The following is a 17572-nucleotide window of genomic DNA, read 5'->3' as shown; positions in this document are numbered from 1 at the left end:
AAACATTACTGACTACCACATTTTGTTCTTGATTTCGTTTGGTGTTTCTTAAAGCCAGAAAGTTGCCATTTGAAATGACTTTAGTTTTGTGCCATGTCTGATCTACTTTTTTACTACAAAATTAAACCACTGAATGAACATTCTCCGAGGCTGGTGATTACATAATTTTTGCCAGGGGTTGTAATACCCCTACATTTTTATTTTTTTTTTCCCCGACTGCAGCAATTCTCCATATGTACTGTTTGGCCACACAACAGTGCTTGGGAGCGACATAGCACTTTCATTTTTGGAGCATAGTTTGTCCTTCAGTTGCTTCCAGACTAATTTGCAGAGCCCCTAAGTGCCAGTACAGCAAATTTCCCCTAAATAACCTCATTTTGGAAACTTCACCCTTCTGTGAATTCATCAGTAATGACTATTTGACTCAAAGGGATTTTTTTTTTAAAGTATGCAGTTAATTTTGCAGGTGAAAATGGCAATAAATTTTTCCCAGCTTATGTTTGTGATATGCACCCTGTAAATTAAGTGGGCTTTCATTGCTACATGAATGTATATTTACCATTTAGAGACCTAAGTGGGGTCTTGGTCAACTGTGTTTCAGCTTTTATTGATAACATTTTGGGGGTACATAACACTTCAGATTGTGTATAGCACAGGATATTTGTGCAACTCTTATAAATTACATCAGAATTTAACCCCTTACTGCCAAAGCCCAATTTTGCCCTCCTGTCAAGGCCAAACTTTTCAATTCTGACCAGTGTCACTTTATATGGTGGTAAATCTGAAATGCCTCTACATATCCAAGTGATTCTGAGAATTTTTTTGACACATTGTAATGTGTTGGTGAATTTTGGTCAGTGTGATTGCGTGTAAGAAAGTTAATCTAGAGGGTTAAAAATTTTGCAAACTACACCACCCAATGAACTCATCTAAGGTGCTCAGTGAGCATATAGACACCACAGGTACCATATAACTGAGCAGTGAAGAAAAAGTACTTACATTTTTACCAATAGAATGTTTTAGCCCAAATTTGTAGAATTGTCCCACAATTTCTTGTGTGACATGACTTTGAGAGGGAAAGGGTGCTGTTTGACTATTTGTAGTTCAGATTTTCATAGAATAATTTGCATATTACATTTGAAAAGCCACCAAGTGCCAGAACAGCAGAAACTCCCAAGTGACCCCATCTTGGAAATCACACCCTTCTGGGAATTAATCTATGGGTATAGCACTAATTTTGTCACTTGCTTGTTTTCCTTAAGTAGTGGACATTGTAGACTGAAAAATTGCCCAATATGTTGTAGTGCCCAATACATGCACCTGTAAATTCAGGAGGTTCTCCTCTCTACTGTTGGCCAAATGTGGATGCTTACTGTGGGGCTCAGAAGTGAGGGGCATTTCAGACATGTGAGTGCAAATTTTGCTGTTTATTTTGGGTGAACGATGTCTCTTTTCCAGGGCCTTTGTACTACCAATAAGGTGGAGATCCTCTATTTTCTGGTAACCGATAACCTACAAGAAATAAGTCCTTAAGGTACTGTCACACTTAGCGATGCACCAGCGATATGACGCGGTCAGGATCGCTGGTGCATTGCTAACTGGTCGCTAGTGAGCTGTCACACAGGCAGATCTCACCAGCGACATTGCAGGGGTCGGGGGTCGCTACTTACCTGTCACACTAGGCGATCCTCCCGCCCGGCTCCACACTCGTCGCTCGTCTCTCCACAGGAAGCTGACGACGAGAAACGGCCCAGGACGTTCTCGTGCGATCAGCGATAACCAGTGGGGGAGCGGTCGGAGGTAAGTATCACACACAGCGATATCGCTATAACGTCACAAGTTATAGCGATATTGCTAGCGATATCGCTTAGTGTGACAGGCTCTTTACTCTGGTTGAGTTGCAACTTTTTATTCATAGCATTTTGAGTACACAACAGTTAAGATAATTTAAGGCTCGATTCACAATTATACTGTGCTTGCTCTTACGTCAAAGTTTCCATCTACATCTCTGAAATGTGAATCAGATGAAACCCTTCAGGGATCCAGTCATAAGGTAGAGACAGTTAAGCTGTGTTTTGTTTTTTTTTTTTTTCCAAACACTTTTTTTCAAAGATGCACAAAACTTGTCTACCGCACTTTTCTGCATGCCTAAAGACTGCAGTCTGGCCTAAGATCTGGTGGTGGCAGTTTCTCCTTCTGACTCATTATAGTGACTCTTTTGTTGGAAGCTTTGAAATAAGGCCTGTTTCACGTTTGTTATTTAAGATCAGTCAAAATCCGCCAGTGTGAAAAAATGGATCCGTTTTGTCACAAACTGATGGCACAGGATCTGTTTTTTGACGGATCTGTTTTAGCTGCTAAGTTCATGAAATTTAAAGTGATATGACTCTGGAAAAGGAGAGAGAGTCAAAATCCGCCGCTAATGTAAGTCTATGGGGAGAAAAACCGGATCCACCAAAAAAGGGGCGGATCCGATTTTTTCGAAAAGTGGTGGATTTTGACTGACGTCAAAAAACTGAAGTGTGAAACAGGCCTTAGCGATTCAGGCAAAGATTTAAACGGAAACCCCGATGTACCGTATTTTTCAGACTATAAGACGCACCGGACCATAAGACGCACCCCAATTTTCAGGAGGAAAATAGGGGAAAAAGTGTCAAATGGGGGTCCGTCTTACAGTCCGAATTCAGCTTACCTGGGAAGGGATCCGGCACAGGTGGAGAAGTAGTCACAGGGGTCATTCAGTGGTCCAGGCTTGCGCGGTGGCGGCTCTGTGCTGGGGCAGCAGTGCTGGGGTAGGGGCAGCAGTGCTGGGGCAGATGGGCTCGGTGGTGACGCTGTGCGGTGGTGGCAGCGGGCTGTGCTCCAGTGCAGGGGCGGCGGGTCCGCCGGCATTTCTTTGCAGCCTGGAGGCCTCCGCACTTCCCTTGCTGGCCGCCGTCTTGTTGCGGTGGCCTCCGGGAGCATGGACGCCGGAAAGATGGCCACCGATCCGGGGACGGCGTATGCGCGGAATCAGATCTCGTCCCGAGATCTCGGGGGACGAGATTCAAATCTTGGCAACGAGATCTCGTCACCCGAGATCTTGGGACGAGATCTGAAGCTGCGCATGCGCCGTCCCCGGACCGGCGGCCATCTTCCCGGTGTCCATGCTCCCGGAGGCCACCGCAACATGGTGGCCAGCAAGGGAAGTGCGGAGGCCTCCGGGCTGCTATGAAATGCCGGCGGACCTGCCACCACCGCAGAGCGCCGCCCGCTGCCACCAGCCACAAGGTTAGACCGTGTATTGCGACCATAAGACGCACCCCCCACTTTCCCCCAAAATTTTGGGGGAAAAAAGTGCGTCTTATGGTCGGAAAAATACGGTAAGTACTGTTTAGACCGAAGGACCAATGTAAACTGAGTCTTATTGTGGTCTTTGAGAGGCAGAATGAGAATGTAAACAGCTCAAGAATTTTTAATTTTTTTTTTTTTTACTTTCTGTTCACCTTTCATTTCAAATTGAATGGTGACAAGTGTAGAAAAATACAACTTCAAGGGTTAAGCATTGACCGTTTTAACTATTAACTTTTTCTGGATGCGGTGATAACAAATGTCCTATGCTTAATTAAAGCGCACCTGTCAGCATGATTTTGCTACACACACTATCAAGTTAGTGGTGTTTTAAACTGATTAAAATGATACCTGGGGTGAATAAATCTGTCTTGTGGTTTTTGTGTAATCAGTGTTAGAAGTTTTCAGTAAGGCCAGGTTCATATTGCGCTAAGGCAGCTCGTTCAACGTATAGCGTTGACGGGCTGCGTTAACACTAGCATAACGCGGTCGCATTATGCTATACCCGCTAGCGCAGATGATTCATCAATGCTAACGGTGACAGAGTCTCAGGCGCTGAAGCCTGTGGCCGAGCCGCCGTCACTGAATGACGGCGCGTCGCAATGCGCCAGATAATGGGGGTGAATGGCAGCGTTAACGGACTGTTAAACCGCGTTATGCCGCGGTGTAACCAGGGCTGTGGAGTTGGTATAAAATGGACCGACTCGGACTCCTAAAATATATAATAAATTGGGTACAGTAGTTCAATGCAGAATGTGCTGAATATTTTTTCATAGGAATTTGGGAAAGTTATGAAATGTCCCATAAATGGCTGTTCTATTCCTGATCGAAGGCTACATTCACATACTGCGTTTTTGCTGCGTTTTTTGAGGATACGTTTTTCAGCTGCAAAAACAGAACAGCTTTTTTAAAAAAACCACATCACCTGAAAGGTTTTTGAGCTCATAGATGTTTTCAATAGCAAAAGCAGATTAGAATAATGCCATACAAACTGACATGCTCATTCAGCCCAAAAACGGATCCTCACAAAACAATGTGTCTGAATGTCATATCTTGAAACCCATTGACTTTGCTGGGATGCCCAGAGTCACTGCATTTTGCTGCAAAAAAACGGATCTGCAAAAACGCTGTGTGTGAATCATGGCTGTAGCCAGCGAGGGGCAGGGGGGGGCGACTGCCCCCCCTAGAAGCAGGGGCAAGCACCTATCAAAACTCGTATGCTGCAGTGCTCCCGTCCTGCACCGTCTCCAGACTGCAGGGGGCAATCTCCCCTCCTCTATACTGTCTTCTGCCGTCTTCATCAGAGAGAGGAGGGGGAGGGGTGCCTGCCCTGCAGAGGATCTGATTCCTGAGCTGGAGAAAGTGAGAAAGTTGTGCACACGCTGCAGCTGGCAATAAGATAGAGGAACATGCTGGAAATCTGATTGGAAAAGTGAGGAAATTGGTTATTGCCGCCAGAACCCCTAAAATTGATTCCATCTTGAAAAGACGTGCTGGGAAAGGGGCAATTGTCGATCAAGCCACTCGGTGGGGCAGCACTTATTTAATGATTGAGCGATTGCTTGAACTAAAACCGTTTCTTATAGATATGGCGAACCTTCAGGTAACCCTAAATGAAGGTCAATGGACACATGTGGCTGAATTGAAGGACTTGCTTAATCACCCATTTACCGTGACTAAAAAATTACAAGCTGAGGATTTAACTCCTGGCATTTTCATAGGGGAGTGGAAGAACTTGCTATTTTGCCTGTCCCAAAGAGGAGGTTCAATCGCAGATGGCATTTCTGCTTCAATGAGACGGAGAGAGACACAGCTATTGGAAAATAAAATTTTTCTGGCAGCTGTTTATGTGGACCCAAGTCATCGTATACTGCTTGATGATCAACAGCTTACTAAAGGAAAAGAAGCTCTGACTGAGGTAGCAGTTAGGATGAGTGGCCTACAGGAGGATTGACAGGCGCAAGAGGACTTGGGTCATGACAGTGCTACTGCTGCCATATCTTCATCCTCATCAGATGAGGAGTTTGACTTTGACAAGTATTTAGATTACATGGAGCAGGCAAAGCGTTGCCGCAAGGAAAAAGATTTCACTCCGTCTCCTATAGCAAGCAGATTGACCATATTTCAGCAAAATGTTTCACTTGCTCTCAAAGAAATAGAAAAATTCAACCGTTCATCAAAACTGACTGTGCATGAGGCAATTCCTTTATACTCGGAAATTGTTAGATGTTGGCCATGTGGTTACGGCTTTGCCTCCTACCCAAGTTAGTGTAGAGAGGTTCTCTGGCCTTAAAGTTATTAGGTCAAATTTGAGGTCATCTATGAAGGAGGATCTGATGGAGGCAATTTTATTTCTTAGACCAAATTCATATACTGCACAAATGTTTAGCATGTTTTTGTTGAACTGTTTTTGGCCACTTGCGTAGTTTATTACATAGTAAAATATATATTACATAGTGTATTACATATTTACAATGTATAAGTTTTTTGTGTTCTAAAGTTGTATTCCAATAAATATATTATGTTCTATCTAAATATCTTTATTATTGGATCATAAAAATGATTAAATGTCTGATGTTCACATTGTACTACAATAAATTTTTCACTTAAATATAAGCAATATATGTGGGAGTTGGAGTCAGTGTAAGGGAAATTGAGGAGTCGGAGTTGCAGGTGTGGCTTACTGACTCCACAGCCCTGGGTGTAACGCAGTCCGTCTAACGGACTACCATAATGCAGTGTGACCCTGGCCTTAATGATATGCCAGTGCTCTATGGCTGGACTGGAGGCAGTCTTATCTTCCTGCTCTAGGCCAGAGAAACCAAGGAAAGACCTGCCCAGAGGCCGCCCTGAAGCACAAACGTTTTGTCTCTAGGATTAGGAACATTTGTGCTTCGGGGCGGCCTCTGGGCAGGTCTTTCCTTGGTTTCTCTGGCCTAGAGCAGGAAGATGTGACTCTGCCTACAGTTGCGCCACAGAGCACTGGCATATCATTAACTGAAAACTTCTAACATGGCTTTCTTCACCCCAGGTATCATTTTAATCAATATAATGGTGCAAACCTGACAGTGTCTGTAGATTTAGCAAAATTCTGTTGACTGGTTTCGCTTTTAATATGGAGGTCAAACACTGACAACTATCAGTGTACTGTGATGATGTTGGGGGTTAAAAGGGCGCTCTCTCCCTCACATGCTTCTAATTTAGTAATTGCTATAGATTGTCAACATGGTTAGACAGCCAAGGACCTTGTCACTGCAGGAGCCTGGCTGTCAGAAGTTGTCCACTACTTAGACAACCCCTTTGAATTGCTTTATTCCCTCTTTGCCGGTGCTTATGTGAGCCTTGCAGCCTTTCAGCGGTATTGGCCGCTTCACTCTTGCTTCCTTTAGACAAAACTATTATCTGGAAGAAGTGAGCGCTGTTGCTGCTGTGATATAACATAAATCCAGAAAAATTCAGAGCATCAGCAGTGCTAACCTCTTCCAGATGTTAATTTTTTCTGAAGGAAGCATGAGATGCGGCCCATTAGTTAGCCGCTGATTGCTCCAGAGCTCGCATCACGTGAGACCCAGTGCCAATGTTGGTAGAGAGGCACTCGAGGTGAGTGCAGGCTGGTATTTTAGAAGCGCAACATAGCGGTTGAGAATGTTGTCTCCATATTGGACAAATCCTTTTCAGCTGAGCTCACTGGGTAATCGTACTGGACTCAGATTCCTGAGCGCACACAAGCTCTAGGACCTACTAGCGCATATATTTGTGGGAGCATCGTGAAACTAGGACATTCCAATAATGTTCAATGTTGGGAAATGCTAAAGGGTGCACAAAATTTTTTTGCCTGGCTGTGGATTTGTGCAATCTCTTTTTCCCTTTTCTTTTTCCTTTTTCAAGATGGAAACATGCTTGTCTTATATTTTGTTTTAATTTTCTGTTGCAAGAATGTTATACTCTTAAATAAGCCATACAAAGATTCTTTAATGCACTACATAATTTTCTTTAATCGCATTGCTATAGGAGATTTCACATGTGGAGATGCTGACTACAGACATATTTCCGTCCAAGAGGCAGCAGCTTATTTAAAGGTCAGTTAAGCTTTTTTTTTTTTTCTTTTTATAACCAATCTTGCAGACAAACATTGCCTACTTAACAAATGGAATACTGATGCATTTTGTGAGTAACACATTCTAATAATGAAAGAAATCCATATACATGCTGCTCACAGGATGCTCCTGAGTACTTAGTGTTTTTTTTTGTTTGTTTGTTTTTTTTCTTCTTGCGTGCCTCTTTTCCCCACCAGATACCCTGGATTCACATGTCTGCTTATACACACATGCAGGCAGAGATTTGTAACTCTAGGTCAGCGGGTGGGGAGAAGCCGCCGAGGACCCGCCTGTCTGACTGGTCTACAGCACATAAGTAGTAAAACAAAAATGTTTGCAGCACTCCACTCTGGACGCTTGATAGGACAAACTCCATTTTATGAACGCACAAAAGGTCCCAAGGAGTCCTCTTTGTGAGGGCACACAAATGAATTGGACAGCATCCAATCACAGTGAAGAAAATGTTACAAACTTATTCTGCCATAAAGTGCAATGTTTTGACTTAAAATCACTTTAAGCATTTAAAATATGTATTGAGCCAGGTTTAAATGGCGTAGATTAACGAAGTACCAGTCAGGAAGCATTCCACCCCCTGGTCAACCCCCTAAGGGTATGTGCACACTTTGCGGTTTCTGCTGCGTTTCCGCAGCGTTTTTGGCTCTGCAGAAACGCAGCAGATTCTGCTGCGTTGTACAGTACCTTTATTTCCTATGGAAATAAAAAAAAGCTGTGCACATGCTGCGTTTTTTTCCGCGCGGTTTTGCTGCGGTTTTCAAAACGCAGCATGTCAATTGTTTGGTGCAGAAACGTTGCAGTTTTACACCTCATCCATTATGAGGTGTAAAACAGCAGGGCAAAAACGCAGATAAACCGCAGAAAAACCGCAGCACTTTGTCCTGCGGATTTCCTGCAGTTTTCTCTACAAAATCCGCAGAGACAAAAAACTATGTGTGCACATACCCTCAAACAATTATATATTGAAAATCAACGGACAATATAGAAAGTGCTGGTACAAAACTACATGTAGAGATTGGCAAAAGATAGAGGACTTGGGTCCCACGTGATCTAGTATTTCCCAATCTCCCAAAATCAGTGTAATGGTAGCTTGGTGAGAATAGTTAAAACTTAACTTTTAATATAATGAAAATGCCTTCCTTTAAATAAGATTAAAAAGCTATTACATACCCCATGTGACCCCAAACTAATTGCATACATAGGAAGTATTACCTGAAGGCATACATGTTAATATGCAGCCAAACACTGACCTTATGACGTCTTAGAGGTGGATCACACTTCCGTTTTTTGACGTCCGTCAAAATCTGCCGTTTTGCAAAAAAACGGATCCGCTTTTTTTTGGCAGATCCGTTTTTCCCATAGACTTGTATTAGTGGCTAAAGCGGATCTGTCCAAAAAACGGATCCGGTAGCATCCGTTTATTCGGACTCCCATGACAGCACCACGAGAGAGGGGATCCGCCCTTCGGGAACAGGAAACCTACAGATACAAAAAGGCGGCACCTCTCCCAAGCATCAGTTGGTTTCTTGTTCCTGAGGGGACAGGATCCTGCAGATGACCGGATCCCAGGCCGGCCAGTACAGGAAGTGAGGGGGTCTCCTACCTCGGCCTGGTGCGGAGCTCCTGGAAGACGCCACGGTGGCCCAGGATGGATGGCACGGCGGTGGCGTAGACAGCAGGGAGGAGGTCCGTCTCCATAAGCAGACCGCGCCGGTGAGTATGCCCCCCGGGGACTCCCAACTCCGGCGGCGTGGTCGGGGGGGGGGGGGGGTGGAGTGGTCCGGCGCGGCTGCAGAGCGTGGGGGCCGGGGAGCGCTCCATGGTGCAATGCCCGGGCGTCCCGTGTGACTTCCGGTCACGGAGTCGCGGTGACGTCATGGGGCGAAGCCTCGGGGCGCTTCCGGGTCGGCGGCGCCACTGCGCAGGTGCGGAGACCCAAGATGGCGGCGCCCATCTGGAGGACGCCGGTAAGCGCTGGTTCCCTTGCCAAAAGCGGCGCCAGCTGGGGAGGGGGCCCTATTAGGGGGGGGGCGCGGCAGGAGGATATCTGCTGTCCGGAGGAGGGGTATATAGGCAGGACCCTAGATGGGTGCCTTGCCTTGGCCACATTATTGCAAGCCAGTAATGGAGAGCGATCAGGAGCAGCAGCAAAAGCAGCAGCAACAGCGACAATCTTCACTGCCGCCCCTGGATGACCTTAGGCAGGTCAAACAGAAGAAAGAGGCCCGTGACAGTAAGGAGCGTCCGGGACGAAGTGACCAGTCCAGTCATAAGAGCTCCGCTAGGCGGACAGGAGCATCAACTGAGAGAAATTCCCCTCATTCTCCGGTACTTGATTGTGGCACTGGTAAGTGATCTTCGTGAATGTTCACTCAGTGACGGGGCCGCCTTCTGTGTTTTATTCTAGGGGAAGAAAGCTACGAGTAAAACCAGACACAGGGAATGCGCACTCTGTGCATGCCCGTTACCAGATTCATGCCCCAAAAAGTTATGTCTCCCCTGTATCCAGCAGACAGTGGCGGAGGAATCGCCCGCAGTAGCGGCGTGTTTAAGGGATATAGTAAGGGCAGAGATGAAGGAAACCCTAAAATCCCTGTCCCAACCAGAGAGTGTAAGGGGTGAGGACCCGGTGGAGTCGGATTCCTCGACAGAGTGGAGGAGAAGTAAGGGCTCCCATATTTCATCTCCCTCGTCCTCCTGAGAAGATGACTCTGGTCGGGTTTGCCTGCCGCTCGACCGAGTAGACAAATTGGTAAAAGCGGTCAGAGGAACAATCGAGGTGGAGGAGCCATAGCCTCAATTATCCATGCAGGATGTGATGTTCGGGGGGCTGGAGCAGAGGAAGCGTAGGGTCTTCCCACTAAACGAAAAGATCCAGGATCTCATCCGCAGAGTGGAAAAGCCAGATAAGAGGGTCGCTACCACCAGCCCTCAAGCGGAGATATCCCTTTGACGATACAGCAATGAATACTTGGGACAAGGCCCCATATTAGATGCAGCTATTACGAAAGCATCGAAAAAATCCTCGCTACCCTTTGAGGACATGGGGTCCCTTAAAGATCCTCTAGACAGGAAGGCAGATACCTTCCTTAAAAATACCTGGGAGATGGCAGCCGGTTCCTTAAGACCAGCAGTAGCATCGACTTGCACGGCCAGGTCCATGATGGTCTGGTTGGACCAGTTAGAGTCGCAGTTAAAACAGGGAACATCTAGACAGGCAATCCTGGGGGCCCTTCCAATAATCCAGGATGGCGCAGCCTTCCTAGCGGATGCCTCGGCTGATGCAGTCAGAATGGCCGCCAGGGCAGCAGGACTCTCTAATGCGGCTCGGAGAGCCCTGTGGCTGAAGTGCTGGCCGGGAGATATTCAGTCCAGGGCAAAACTCTGTACTATCCCGTGTGAGGGGGAATATTTTTTCAGAGCAGTCCTGGATGAATTGCTGGAGAAGGCCGGGGATGATAAAAAGAAATTTCCAAACCTTTGGTCCGCATCTTACCGTCGTCCGTTTAATAGGAGGAGATTCGGTCAAGGGAGAAGGCGTAACCCTTCACCTAATAGAGACCGTCCCAGATGGGAGGATAGAAGAAGAGGTACGGGCTTCATGTTGAGACGCTCGTCGAGAGAGCGAAAAAGACAAAACCAATGACTAGCAATTCCCGTGGGGGGGTAGACTGTCATCCTTCCTCCCAGCATGGCTACAGGTCACCAATAGTGACTGGGTGCGGAATGTGATATCCACCGGACTCAGGTTGGAGTTCACTCAAGTCCCACGGGATACCTTTAAACCAACACCCTTAAGGTCTTCACCCTTCGAGCAAGCGGCTTTAGAAGCAGAGGTCTTGAACCTGTCTAAAAAAAAACAAAACGTTCTGATAGAGGTTCCAGAGTCTGAGAGAGGAAGAGGATTCTACTCTCCCTTATTCCTAATCCAAAAGCCGGATAAAACATTCAGAACGATTATTAATTTACGTTTTCTTAATGAATTTTTGGTTAAACGCACCTTTAAAATGGAATCCATTCGTTCTACAATAAAGATGCTGTTTGAAGGGTGTTTTATGGCGGTAGTGGACTTAAAAGACGCATACTGTCATGTGCCCATCCACGCAGATTTCCTGCAGTTCCTGAGAGTGGCGGTATCAATAGACGGTATAATCCGTCATTATCAATATAGAGCCCTTCCCTTTGGTCTCTCAGCAGCGCCCCGGGTATTTACAAAAATAGTGTCCGAGGTTATGGCTCATTTACGGGAAGTTGACATCTTAGTTATCCCATACTTGGATGATTTTTTGATTGTGGGAAATTCAGTGGACCATTGTCTATCTCAGATAGAAAAAGCTAAGTCCAGATTAGAGAACCTCGGATGGATTATAAATTACGAAAAGTCCCGATTTCAGCCCTTAAAGGTCCAGAAGTTTCTAGGCTTGCTGTTAAATTGAGAAACCCAGCTGTGTCTGTTACCTGTGGATAAATTACAGCAGGTTCTTCGGGCAATCGATAGGCCCTCCATGACCCTCAGGCAGGCCATGTCCCTGTTAGGCTCCCTAACCTCATGTATCCCAGCGGTCAAGTGGGCACAATTCCACACTAGGGCCCTTCAGAGTGACGTCCTGGTTAATAGCAGAACCTTAGAGGGCTTCTTGCAGGGTCAGGTATTGCTAAGCCCCTCAACTATTACATCTCTTAGGTGGTGGCTCGATATCGGAAATTTAGCCTCGGGGGTGCCCTGGGTGATACAGATAACCCGCGTAATAACCACAGACGCTAGTCCTTGGGGGGCCCATATGGGGGACATAGTGGTACAGGGACAGTGGGACTCCGATGCTGAGATCTCATCTAACCAGAGGGAGCTGCTGGAGATTGAATTGGCCATTAAAAAATTCATTATGTATCTACAGGGCCACCATGTAAGGATACTCTCGGACAACCAGGTAGCGGTAGCCTATGTCAACCACCAAGGTGGAACCTGCTCCAACGCCCTGATGCGGATAACGGAACGTCTCCTTCAGATAGCAGAGAAAAATTTTCTATCTTTAACCGCGCTCCACATCAGCGGAAAAGACAACATGAAGGCAGACTTTCTAAGCCGCAGGGCCCTAAGGCAGGGAGAATGGGCCTTAAACTCAGACATCTACAATCAGATTGTCCGCAAATGGGGTCGACCGGAGGTGGACCTCTTTGCTGCCAAGGAAAACAGGAAGGAAAAAAACTTTCTGTTCCCTAAATCCCAGGGAAAATCCACTGGCAGTGGACGCCCTCCTAATAAAATGGGACTTCTCGCTGGCTTACGCCTTTCCGCCTTTGAACGTTCTACCTCTGGTAGTGAGGAAGATCAGGGAAGACGGGGCAAGAGTCATATTGATTGCCCCCTTCTGGCCCAGAAGGACCTGGTTTGCATGGTTGAGGACCATGTCAGTAGGCGATCCTTGGGTACTGCTGAACCTTCCAGATCTCCTCTACCAGGGGCCAGTCAACCACCCACAAGTAGCGGGACTCCATTTGACGGCATGGTGTTTGAGAGGATACTATTGAGGGATAGAGGGTTCTCAGAAAATGTAATCGATACACTCCTAAAAAGTAGGAAACAAACCACCACAGGTATATATGCTAGAACCTGGAGGCGATTCCTGTCCACCTGTGAGTTTAATATCAGGGATGGAATACCTGTAAAACAGATCCTAGAATTCCTCCAGAGGGGTCTCGAGTTGGGCCTTTCCACTAGCACATTGAAAGTGCAAGTTTCAGCTTTAGGGGCCCTATTTGCATGCGACATTGCCGGTAACCATTGGGTAGCGAGATTCATTAAGGCAGTTACCAGATCAAGACCCATACTCAAAGATGGGTGTATGCCTTGGGACTTAAATTTAGTCCTGATAGCCATGACGGAGAAACCGTTTGAACCTCTGGATTCTGCTTCACTAAAGATATCACTTAAGACAGCCTTTTTGGTAGCAATAACATCTGCACGTAGAATAGGCGACATACAGGCACTTTCCAGACTACCTCCATACACAGAATTCTTACAGGATAGAGTAATCCTAAGGCCAGACCCGGCATACCTTCCCAAGGTAGCATCTCATTTTCATAGGACACAAGAGAGAGTTCTGCCTGCCTTCCTCCCTAATCCAACCAATCCTAAAGAATAAAGACTTCAGGCTCTAGATGTTGAGATGCCTACTTAAATATTTAGCAGCCACAGATCCTTGGAGGAAGGAGAACGCATTATTTTTATCCTTCCAAGGTCCCAGGAAAGGGTATAGAGTGTCAAAGCGCACGTTAGCAAGGTGGATTAGGGAGGCTATCTCTCTTGCCTACACAGCAGGTGGCGGACCGGCTCCACAGAACCTGAGGGCGCATTCCACCCGTGCCATGGCATCATCCTGGGCAGAGAGATCGGGAGTATCAATTGACCAGATATGTAAGGCGGCCACCTGGTCATCTCCTTCCACCTTTTTTAACCACTATCGGTTAGACATGGGTGCCTCCTCAGATCTCACCTTCGGGCTAAGGGTGCTGCAGGCTGTAGTCCCTCACTAATTTAGTTTACATCTCTGTAATTCTCTCGTGGTGCTGTCATGGGAGTCCGAATAAAGTATTAAGTTACGTACAGGTAACGGTATTTTTCGGAAGCCCATGACAGCACCCTTAGTTCCCTCCCTTGTTCACGTAGAAGGGTGCACCCCTTTAGAGGATTGTTTTTGCGAGTTCACCTTATGTGGGAGATGGTTTAAAGAATTGTAAATAGGATAGGTTGTATATATTGTGTATATGCGGTGTACTAACCATGGTAGCCTCTCAAGCTTTGTAATCCAACTGATGCGTGGGAGAGGTGCCGCCCTTTTTGTAGCTGTAGGTTTCCTGTTCCCGAAGGGCATATCCCCTCTCTCGTGGTGCTGTCATGGGCTTCCGAAAAACACCGTTACCGGTACGTAACTTAATACTTTGTGGCAAAATGGAAACGAATCTGTTTTTTCACACTTTGGCGGACACCAAAAAACTGAAATGGGAAACAGGCCTTACAGGACCTTTCCATGAGAATGGAATGGTGCTGCTCAAACAGGACCTTCCTGGAGTGATGTGTTGTCAGTCATGTGACCCACAACCAAGTCACATGGTGAATCTCCAGGGATCCTGCTTGTATTCCATTTAAAATGGAAAAATGATAAATAACACCTTGGGCATAGAATGAGGGGGTGACCTCCAATATAAGCATAGGTTGTGTCAAACTAGTCATTTTCCCAGATGATATCAACAATACACATGTAAACAATACACTCTCTCTTAAAACCTATCATTCAGTGCAAGTTCTTTTTGAGAGGGGAAGCTTCAACTGGAATAAGTCAAAAACCCTTTGCTATTCCAGTGGGGAAATAGTATACGGTAAGTGGTCAAGTTTTGTCTCTGACCTTTTTTGCATAACCTTGTTTTTTAGGTCCTAAAGACATAAGAATTATATAAAAAAAAAAAATTCTGAAACTCGATTGCTCACTTAATCCTGGTGGAGGCACAGTTTCCAAAGAAAAGATCCATCTGGACTAGAGAATCAGTTGATCCCAGTTTCTTGCCCCACCCCAACTCCCCTTCTCCTAGTTAATTTATAGATTCTATCAACCCTATAAAATTGTTGGATGTTTTTAGGCCACCATGATGGGAGTTGACATGCTTTGCCAGTGGGGTGTCTTTTGTGGGTAATGTCACCTATGTGTTCGACGCGACGTTTACATTCGCGTTTAGTCTCGCCTATGTATTCAAGGCCACAAATACATGTGGCCTTGTACACTACTACCCTCGTTAGACCATGTGCACACTTTGCGGATTCTGCTGCGGGTCCATTGTTTTCAATGGTAAACTGAAACGCTGTGCACATGCTGCGGATTTTTCCGTGGGTTCTAATCCGCAGCATGTCAATTCTTTGTGCGGAATCCGCTGCGGTTTCACACCTTCTCCATTGTAGAGGTGTGAAACCGCAGGGCTAAACCGCTGGTCTTTTTGACCTGCAAGTCTTTCAAATCCGCGTGGAAAAATCCGCAGCACCAAAAATTACGTGTGCACATAGCCTAAATGAGATGCCTGATGTCAAACTCACTGTCACCTTACTATGAAAGGTCTTGCCAGTCGTTGCATAAAAACACGACACGTACGTACCACACCTCAAACAGCCTTTTAAATTAAAGACAACCATTTTCTGGTATCCGGTGATTACTTTCCCACCTCAGAAGGGAGTTACTGGCCAGATTTCCTATAGACTGATGTTGGTAGATAACTCCCAGATGTCTTCCTGATGCTCATATAAAGGAAGGGCAACATCTCCAAATTACATTGGAATGTAAAACGCAATACAATAGTAGTGTTCAGATTATTCACGAAAGTATCAAGCTCCTTAAAGGTGCCCTTCAAAATCGGGAAGATGTCAATGTAACGGCTCCACATCTCAATCTTGGCTGTGTAGATTTGAACATCAGAAAAAATGACATTTTCCTCCCACCAGCCCAGGAGCAAGTTGGCATACCTAGGTGCACAAGGGCTACCCATAGCTGTGCCTCTGAGCTGGTGTAAGTTCTTCAAATCAAATGTGAAGAAATTTCTAATGAGGCATAGTTCAAGGATACGAAGGATCAAGCTATGGGTTTTGTACGGACATCTCTTCATTGAGAGAAAATGTCTGACAGCATGAAGACTACTTGTGTGAAATTGAAGAGTATAACGATTCCACGTCTAGACTAGCCATGATACATCCTGTGTACAGATTCCTTACAGTTTGCACAAGTCATTGCTAGCCCTAGTGTTTGTTTTAACCCCTTAACCGCTGATACGCCTTAACATCAGTTAAGGGTACTTAAACTGCAGCGCCGCTTTTTAACAGCGTTGCGGAATAAGGGTATAACGCCCCCCACAGTCGGAAATTCTCAGGGGGTCTCGGCTACTTAGGGGTTGCTGAGACCCCAGAGAACATGATTCGGGTCAGGTTTTTACTGACACCCCCCCCCCCCCCGGGTGTTGCGATCACCGTTAATGGTATAACAGTGACCGCAATGTCCAATTTTTCCATTTAATTTCTCCTCTGATGTTATTGCACATCAGAGAAGAGAAATGGGGGTCCCCTGATCTCCCCCTGATACCTTCATTGTCTCTGCAACCCCCTGTAAAGTCCTCCGGGCTACCGGTGTCTGTCTTCCAGGAGAAAATGGCGGGCGCAGGTTGCCCGCCGAGATCGGATGGCCAGCACCCGTCAACAATAGATTTTTCCTATTGGTTCATTTTGATCACTGTGATAGGGTCTCACAGTGATCAAAATAAAAAAATAGTAAACCCCCCCCTTTGTCACCCCCTTAGGGAAAAGTAAAATAAAGTGTATTTCCATTTTCCCTTTAGGGTTGGGCTTAAAGTGGTCTGGGGTTAGAATTGGGGGAGGTTTCCACTGTTTATGTACATCAGGGGGTCTCCAAACAAAACATGGCGCCATGATTCCAGCCAATATTACGTTCAAAAAAGTCAAACGGGGCTCCCTCCCTTCTGAGCCCAGCCATATGCCCAATCAGTGGCTTCCCCCACATACAGGGTATTGGTGTACTCAAAAGAAATTGCACAACAAATTTTGAGGTCCATTTTCTCCTGATACCCTTGTAAAAATAAAAAAAGTAAGTTTTCTGTGAAAGTAAAATGTTCATTTTTTTTTTTCCTTCCACATTGCTTTTAGTTCTCATGAAGCACTCAAAGGGTTAATAAGCTTCTTGAATGTGGTTTTGTGTACATTGAGAGGTGCAGTTTTTAGAATGGTGTCACTTTTGGGTATTTTCTGTTAAAGGGAATTTGTCACCCTTTTTTGGCTTTGCAGCTGCTGGCATAGACATCGGGGGGCTTATCGACAGCATTCTATAATGCTGTAGATAAGCCTCCAATGTAACCTGAAAGAGGAGAAGAAACACGTTATACTCACCGAGGTGGGCGGTCCGGTCCGATGGGTGTCGCCGTCCCGTCCGGCACCTCCCTTCATGCGATGACGTCCTCTTCTCCCATCCTGTAATGGCTCCGGCGCAGGTGTACTGCTCTGCCCTGTTGAGGGCAGAGCAGAGTCCTGCAGTACGCAGGCGTCGGGAGAGGTCTGCGCACTGCAGAATTCTGCTCTGCCCTCA

The 17572-nt window shown here is 46.0% G+C and overlaps 1 protein-coding gene across 1 annotated transcript in view; it reads left to right on the top strand.

Annotated features, from left to right (window-relative positions):
• The window catches only part of LEMD3 (LEM domain containing 3), a 116874-nt gene that overhangs the window by 39094 nt on the left and 60208 nt on the right, over positions 1 to 17572 (top strand). Inside the window, exon 4 of the mRNA XM_073555446.1 lies at positions 7342 to 7409. Coding sequence (XP_073411547.1) covers positions 7342 to 7409 — 68 coding nt within the window. The remainder of the gene's footprint in view (positions 1 to 7341; positions 7410 to 17572) is intronic.

This window comes from Dendrobates tinctorius, unplaced genomic scaffold (genome assembly GCF_039654945.1).
Source record: "Dendrobates tinctorius isolate UK_male_01 unplaced genomic scaffold, ASM3965494v1 ptg000224l, whole genome shotgun sequence".
NCBI lineage: Eukaryota > Metazoa > Chordata > Amphibia > Anura > Dendrobatidae > Dendrobates > Dendrobates tinctorius.
The sequence above is the reverse complement of the archived record's forward strand: the minus strand, read 5'-3'. Positions and strand labels throughout refer to the sequence as shown.